The sequence below is a fragment of the Trichechus manatus genome, unplaced genomic scaffold (genome assembly GCF_000243295.1).
Source record: "Trichechus manatus latirostris isolate Lorelei unplaced genomic scaffold, TriManLat1.0 scaffold00021, whole genome shotgun sequence".
NCBI classification, from domain to species: domain Eukaryota; kingdom Metazoa; phylum Chordata; class Mammalia; order Sirenia; family Trichechidae; genus Trichechus; species Trichechus manatus.
This window is the reverse complement of record NW_004443957.1, coordinates 8,749,003-8,757,509: the sequence shown is the minus strand read 5'-3', so window position 1 is coordinate 8,757,509 and position 8,507 is coordinate 8,749,003. Positions and strand designations below refer to the sequence as shown.

At 42.9% G+C, this 8,507-nt stretch overlaps 1 protein-coding gene across 2 annotated transcripts in view; it reads left to right on the top strand.

The window, feature by feature from the left end:
- GALNT2 (polypeptide N-acetylgalactosaminyltransferase 2) overlaps positions 1-8,507 on the top strand; it is a 235,024-nt gene that overhangs the window by 118,566 nt on the left and 107,951 nt on the right. For both annotated transcript variants that reach the window (XM_023728038.1, XM_023728039.1), the window contains exon 2: positions 3,305-3,398. In XM_023728038.1, coding sequence (XP_023583806.1) covers positions 3,305-3,398 — 94 coding nt within the window. The remainder of the gene's footprint in view (positions 1-3,304; positions 3,399-8,507) is intronic.

The window sequence follows — 8,507 nt, the reverse complement described above, 5'->3', positions numbered from 1 at the left end:
CTATGGCATTTTGAGAATAAGGGTTTTGTTACTTGGTTTAAATTGAGCCCTAGGCTGTCATCCCCATCCTGGCTTATAAAGGGCCAGCTTTTTAGCTTCTTTACCAGCCGTTTGACCTGGACAAATTAATTAACCTGTCTCATGGATCTTTGTGTCCTCATTGTAAGACAGGAATTCTAACATGTAGGGATGAGAAATTATTGATGTGCAGTGCCTGCTGACAGGATTTTAAGTCTGTGGTACTTTGCTATGCCCTGGTTATAAATAAGGGCATGTCCATTTTAATTTTATGGTGGGCGTGGTTGATTGGGAGTCCAGAACAAAGGGAAGCTGAGGAATGTTATTTATAGGCTAATTAATCGTGTTTGTGGGGAAAAGGAAACGTCTATTGCCTGAGAAAATATTGATAGTTTAACCTGAAATATGGGTTTGGTGAACTCTAAAGATAGTGATGTGATATTTAGATGTAGAAAATAGGGCAAGAGCTACTGGTCCCACTGACAATATTTGCTTTTGATTTTATTTAAGTACAGGGTTAAATGGCTTGATCCATTAGCCAGTGGTATGTACTAGGCCAAATGCTTGTGAAAATGTCCTAGGGAAAAAATAATTATTGGCTACAAAATACTCTAAACAAGCAACAAAGAGAAGTAAATAAATAAAATAATATTTAATTAAAAATCTACAAAATGTGACTCTGATAACTTCATTACTGTTAGATTTAGTGTTCACACATATTTTATTACATTGTGAGGCATTGGTGCTCATGCGGAGGCTGTACATAGACCAAGAGGCAATCCTTTGAACGGAATAAGGGGATAAAATCGAAAAAGGTGTGGGTCAGGGTTGTATCATTTCACCATACTTATTCCATCTGTATGCTGAGTAAGTAATTCGAGACTCTGTACTGTCTGAAGAAGAACACAGCATCAGGATTGGAGGTAAACTCATTAATAGCCTGCGATATGCAGATGACACAACATTGCTTGTTGAAAGTGAAGAGGACTTGAACTACTTACAATGAAGATCAAAGACCACAGCCTTCAGTATGGATTAACCTCAACATAAAGAAAACAAAAATCCTCACAACTGGACCAGTAAGCAACATCATGATAAATGGAGGAAATATTGAAGTTGTCAAGGATTTCATTTTACTTGGATCCATAATCAATGCCCACAAAAAATAGCAATTGAGAAATCAAGTGCTGTATTGCATCGGGCACATTTGCTATAAAAAACGTCTCTGAAGTGTTAAAAAGCAACCATGTCACCTTGAGAACTAAAGTGTGCCCGACCCAAGCCGTAGTATTTTTAATTGCCTCATATGCATTCAAAAGCTGGACGATGAATAAGGAAGACTTAAGAAGAATTGATGCCTTTGAATTATGGTGTTGTCAAAGAATATTGAATATACCATGGACTACCAGAAGAATGAACAAATCTGTCTTGGAACAAGTACAACCAGAAAGCTCCTTAGAAGCAAAGATGGTGAGACTTTGTCTCATGTACTTTGGGCATGTTATCAGGGGGGACCAGTCCCTGGAGAAAGACATCGTGCTTGGTAGCGGGTCAGTGAAAAAGAGGAAGACCCTCAACTAGATGGATTGACACAGTGAATGCAACAGTGGGCTCAGACATAGCAACCGTTGTGAGGATGGCACAGTACTGGGCGTTGTTTCATTCTGTTGTACATAGGGTCACTGTGAGTCGGAACCGACAACATCAGTAACAACAAGGCGGTAGGTTAGATTTTCTCACTCCTGCATATTTATCAAGATTTGCAGAGAAGTAATTGTCAGTAACTGAAATATTTAAAAGTTCATTTGTAACCAAATAACCCCAAAATCAAATTTTAAATATCTTTCAAATCTTTTTGCAGTGAAGATATTTAAATTGACATATGAAAACATTTTAATACATTTGTCACAATATTGTACGTGGGGCATTTGCAGTCTTTAAAGTGGCCTTGTGACAGGTGGGTGGAGCTCAGACCAATGATTCCTCTCCCAAGCCCACTGTGCTTTCCGTTCCTTCTGCAGTCATCTTCACAGATGCCCCTGTCTGTCATTTCCATGTCAACCGTAATGTGATAAGCCCAGCTGTAGAGCTTGCATGCAGGAATGACAGAAGGAGAGGCTGGTCTCTAGAGGGGAGAATCTTACGCAAGCGTTCTCTTTAATTTACTATACCGTTTGAATGAAAATGTGGAGCACTGGCAGAGCAGGTTGCATTTGGAAAAAGTGTATCACTTGGCCCAGACTCTGAGGATGATACTTCTTGCAAATCTCACTTTACATTTTAAAGAGCCACAGTGTTTCCAGTGGTAAACCTTTGCACAGCTGGCAGCCTGTGCTGGTCTGAAGCATAGTTGGTTCTTCTCTGGACTGGAGGGTGGGCTTGCTGCTGCAGCTTGTCCTAATGGCATGTGCAGATGAAAGTGGACAGTTGACAGTGCTTGGCTCACAGAAGTCGGCTTGGGGGAATTACTAGCTATGGGATATTTCTGATTTGGGTATGTGTGTAGCCCCTCAGAAGCCTTTCTTTTTTTTATTCACAGACATCAGATCCCAAGTGCTTGAAAAATATATTTAGCTCTGTAGTTGTAGAATTGTTATTTAGTTTAATTTAATGTTGATAAATTATTCTCTGAGAGTAAATTGTTTGCCCAAATGAGGTGAATAAATTCTGCCAAAGCATATACCTTATTCTGGTTTCACATTAAGTCCTTAATTTGCAGCCCTATTCCACTGGCAGTCAACATTAGAGAAAGCCCAAGAAGCTTGGCAGATCTGTTTCCCTCCCTCCCTTGTAGTCAGTGTAAGTAAACAAATCAGTTAACAACCCTCTGAGGAGGGGCCCTTAGGGAAAATCTGGCCCTAGGGTGTCCTTAAGCCATCTGAGATGTTTGGAGAGCTACTTTCCTTTTATCAGCTTTAATTTAACCACTATCAAATTATGGTATTTAACCCACTTTCCCTATCTCAGTTTCCCACCCTCACAAATCCTCCAAGTCCTGGGACTCTTTGTAGTACTGTCTTCCCACAGATACGAAATGTAATCGCGAAGTGAAGAAATACAAACCCTCCCTTGGAAAAGGTCACTGCTACTCTTTTCTTCCTTTGCATTCTCAACTGCTTGACAGGTTCTGGTGCAGGTGTCCTTGAGACCAGAGCTGCCTCTTCCTCATCCTGCATCCCTGGGCCTCCTGTAGTGCCTGGCACCATCAACTCCCTGTGTATTGAACTGTTACATGAAAATGTATTTGAAGAACCAATCATTCATTTGGTGTCTTTGTTCTCCCCAGGAGGACTGGAATGAAATTGATCCTATTAAAAAGAAAGACCTTCATCACAGCAATGGGGAAGATAAAGCACAAAGCGTGGAGACCCTGCCTCCAGGTATTACAGCATGTTGACACTGGGCCAGTGGGAGCTAAGGACTGGTGGTTGGGAAGTGACCTTGTTTTTGTGAATATGGCAGTGGGAGCAACTGGCTTGTGGGGTACATTAGTGAGTTTCATAGGTGAGCTAGAGCCCTTGCCCTTGAGCAGTGCTTTTCTGACTTTGGATTTGGCTCCAGATAGTGAGATAAGTTTAGTGGGAGGTGACCAATTTTTTTTTTTTCCCCAGAATAGAAAATACAGGATGAAGGAGCCTTGGCAACACAGTGGTTAAAGCGCTCAGCTGCTAACCAAAAGGTCAACAGTTGGAACCCACCAGCTGCTCCTTGGGAGAAAAGACCTGGTGATCTACTCCCATAAAGATTATGGCCTAGGAACCCCTTTGTGGCAGTTCTACCCTGTCCTATAGGGTTACTATGAGTCGGAATTAACTCAGTGGCACACGACAATAATATGTATTGGTCTATGAAATTTTTGTTTTGGTGGTGAGAAAGCGTTTGTATATTGCACCAGGTCATGGAGTGTTTCTTTCTGTGGTTTGGCAAGCGCTGCCCCAGGAGGACAGGCACCTCCACTGTCTACACCCCCTTCATCCCAGCCACATCAGGCAAGTGGTGTGTCATCACTTTCAGGGGCTGTGTGTATGCATGTGTCAGGTCTGCCTCCCTCACTCTGCTTTACTCCTGGATGAGTCATGAAGCCCTGAGCCACTGTTCCTACATATGTAAAATAGGCATTACCTGCACAGTGGGTATACCAGAATATAGAATAGTTAGCTAATAAATACTTCTTTATTATAATAATAGGAATCTAGGATATAATTCTGTGTGGATTAATGAGAAACTTCCCACAGAGTGTCTTCTGTTAAAAAACTAAGTGTTTTTAATGGGATTTTAAGATGTATATAGAGAGAAGGAAGGAGGAAGGAAGATGTCATCTTTAGGACTTATACCAAAAGTGCCCATTAGGAGTCCTGTTCTACTTAAAATCAGTTCTGTGTGTTTGTTGACCCTGGCTGTCATATTCTTACAACAGTTGATTTTCTTGTCTTTAAAGAGATTAGATATAGTGATTTCCCTCTTTTTTTGAGTTATTACTAAGAACTTTTGATAAATGCATTGTCATTTTATTTTGCCGAACGGCTTTCTCTTCTTTTTTTTTTGGTTGAAATCTTATTTCCTACTAAACCAGCATACATGTGATTTTTTTTTTCCTTTAGAAGTTATTTTGCTATGACTTAAAAAATTTTCGCCAAGCATGACGGACATGGCTTTTCCCTTGTGAGAGTGTGTTATTTGGGAAGCCCAGTACCTTATTGTTATAGGTGTTGGGTATCTAGCAGTTGTATACAGATAGGTAGGAGGACATGGCATTAAGCTGAGTATAGAAGCCTAGTGTCTTTCTACATGGCCAGCAAAGTCCAGTGACAGATGTAAGAGGAGCACAGCTTTCAGCATGGAGCAAGATCTAAGGTATCAGTAATGCTCCAGGGGCGAAGGCCTCCGACTTTTCTGACCACATCCCTATGAGCAAAAGTATTTGGAGCGTAGAACATCCTCCCACAAATGTATTAAATACTCACTTTTAAATTGTATAGACATTGCCATACTAATCTGTTGGCACATTCTAAAGCATATTTAAAATAAGATACAGAGGATGATTAAAAATACTTGGAAATGCCCTCTGTTTTCTTCTGATACCCCAGTAAATTGTCTCATGTGCCCCACTTTGGAGACCGTGCTCTTGGGGCTCCCATGGACACACAACACCAGGTTATTGTTTCAACTCTATCTCCAGTCCCAGCCCCCTCTATTTCTGGACAGAATCTAGAATTTTAATAAAGAATGCCACCAAAATGGCAGTACCACCTGCGACTCACAGAGCCTGGGATCCTTGCCTTGGTTTTGTCCCCCTGGCTTCTGTTGGAAGCTAAGCCTTCTATTTTCAGTACCAAATTAATGGGACTTGAGGAGCGCATCAGCCTCTTCCCAAGCCATAGACCAAGCTCTGCACTTAACCAGAGCCTAACTTAGAAGGACTCAATGAGGACTGTGCAGGAATGAAACTGCAAATGTAAACAACCCTGATCTGCAGTGTTTGGGTTAGATTCTTCACCAGGTTCTTCAGTTGAAACCCAGTACATAAAGGGAGTCTCCCTAGTTGGGTGAAAGAGATGGTCTGCATCAGTGTTCAGTTTTACTGATTTTGGTCCCACCCTTGGTGAGAGAGACAAGGCTGAATTCCTTTTGACTTCACTCCTTTAAGCCCGGCCTTGAGCTCTTCTCTCAAAGCTCTCTGGTGCAGTTGTCCCTTAAAAAACCAAAAAACCAAACCCATTGCTGTGTCATAGTGACCATATAGGACAGAGTAGAACTGCCCCGTAGGGTTTCCAAAGAGCGACTGGTAGATTTGAACTGCTGACCTTTTGGTTATCAGCTGAGCACTTAACCACTTAGCCATCAGGGCTCCAGTCGTCCCTTAGTGAATCCTGTGTTTCCCTTCTTAGAACTATGCTTCATCTGGGTTGCAAGGCAGCTTAGAAGTCATGGGGCTCCCAGCAGATTAGCTAGAGAAAGGAAGGAGCAGTTGATTTTCTTTCCTACCAGGGCTGGGGTCCTGGCTTAGGGCTACAGTTAGAGTCTTACAGGGAAGGCTGCGGTCATCCTTTGGTGGGGATCCTGGCTTACCCTCCTAGAGCTCCAGGGAGCCTGCTGGTTTCTGGGAAGTATCAAGTCGGGATTCTTAAGTTGGACATACTCTTCTAGGGCCATTGCTTTCTAGAGTTTAGGAGTTGCTTCAAGGTCCTTGCACTGCACATCCTCCTGTTCTTCCCCATTCCTGAAACACCGACAGCTTAGGACATGTGCTGTCTTCGGAAAGCACACGGCCGGTACAGGGCTAGGCCTGCGAGCCAGATTCAGGACGCTTGTTTCAGTCCTATACCACGCCTTGGAGAGGTCAGCAAATATTTGAGTTTCATTTTCCTTGTCAGTAAAATGAAGACACTTGTTAGTTTAAGAGTCTTTGTTTCTTTAGTTCTCATTCTCTTCCCATGTCCCTTTAGTTCCTCTTCACAGATTAGGATTGCCAAACTTATTATCTTTGAAATGTGGTGAAACTATACCTGCTTGCTCCACCACCCTCATGCCAAACTTCTGGTCTCACTTCTGCCTTTACACTTCATGGCTTCTGTGTAATCGTCACGCCTTCCACGTGGAACTGCTGAATTGTTTTCTTCCATGTTGGTTTTCACCAAATAGAGATTTTATTCATCGGCTTTTTGGTTGTTGAAAATCTCTCCAATGGAGAATAATCTCATCTTCTTTTTCCTTGGTGCAGAAAAAGCTCTTCGGATTGAAAATAAATTTCTCCTAGTAATTCTCCCGCATGCTGTCCTCTGCTCAGCATCTCTAAGTCTGCCCAGGGAAGCCAGCTGGTGGACAGCAGCAATGTAGAAGGACCGGGAAGGAACAGAGCCAGACAAGGCAGAAGGTCAAGGGTCGGTCTTTGAGGAGGGGCTGCCAGTGGAGGTTCTTGTTAGGAAGTTTGCTTGTCCTGTGGGCTGTGTCCCTGTTTAAGATCGAATTTCTTTTTTGCTTCTGTGAAACCTTAGTATCATTCTTACCTGACGTCACTAGTAGCCTCCTTTAAATGGGCGAAGCTTAGGAGAGACATGGAGGGAGAAAGTTGAGAAAGAAGAGTCCTTCAGTTTTTGGACTCCCTCTGAGGCCAGTTTTTGGACTCCCTCTGAGGCCCCATCCCTTCTTTGCTGCATCTTCACCCCCACCCTTTCCCCCAAAGATTGCTGCTTCATTATCTGAGACAGTTTCTTTCTCAGAACAGAAATTGCTATGTTCATGTAAAGATGAATGAAATGGGAACAGTGAAGTGTTTAATAGAACATAAATCCAGGGTGTGAATTACTGCTGAACCTAATAGAAACAGTTTAGTTTTTCTGCTTCCCACCTGCTGGAACACGGATGAGATGAGCCACTTGTGTGTTTGTTTGGCATTGCTGCAGAGTCTGGGAGAGATCTTTCCCTGCCCTTTTCTCCTTTTAAGGGATTTAATGGGCTCAGCAGTGCACATTTTAATAGGCTGATGATGGAACAGGAGAGTTGGGCAGAGCCCTTCCAGTCCCTGCAGATGCTCTGCAGTCCAGTGCAAGGGGGCACGAAGCACACAGTCTCTGACCTGGAGCCTCAGGTGCCCAGGGCCTCCTCCAAGCTGGTGAAGGTGATAGCTGGTGTTCTGATTCTTAAATCCTTGGGTGTTCAGTCCTCCCAGCCCAGCTAAGCCCAGAGTGCCCAAAAAAGCACACTGCCTGTGAAATTCTGTAAGTCCTTTGAAGTTCCTGGGAGTCCTGGGAGTCCCTTGAGCTGAGTTAAGACCTAGAGTTTTCCCAGGAGGGGCACCTGACTGAGACAAGGTGGCCCCTCCTCTGCATCCTCTAATTTCTGAGGGAGCTCCTGGGTCCTGCTTCCTCCTGGGTCTTGTGGCCTCTGTGTCCACATGTCCTGAGTTTATCCCACATCCAAGTTCAGTCTTTTCATGAATTCCTACAAAAGTATACAAATAGCCCTTGAGGTTAGGAATAGTACTGAAGGTTCTGAAGATTAGCTGAGATGTCAGTCCACATGTGCGCTCCTTCCCTGGGCTCTCCTCATCCCTCCATCTTGTCCCATAATGGAATCACCTGCCATCTGCTTGCATCTACATTTTCATATGGTACTTCACCTGTCTTTTCCTAGATAATATGTCATGAACATCTTTTCATGTTGATAAATAGCTTCCATACATTTTTTAGTTTTAGTTTTTTATTTTTGTAAAGAATGTATATAACACAACATTTGCCAGTTCAGCTTTTTTTGTGTGTGTGCTTTAGGTGAAAGTTTACAGCTCAAGTTAGTTTCTCATGCAAACATTTGTACACACATTGTTATATGACCCTAGTTGCTATCCCTACAATGTGACCACACATTCCTCCTTTTTACCCTGAATTTCCTGTGTCCGTTCAACTATCTCCTATTCCTTTCTGCCTTCTCATCTCACCTCCGGACAGGAGCTGCCCATTTAGTCTTATGTATCTACTTGAGCTAAGAAGCAC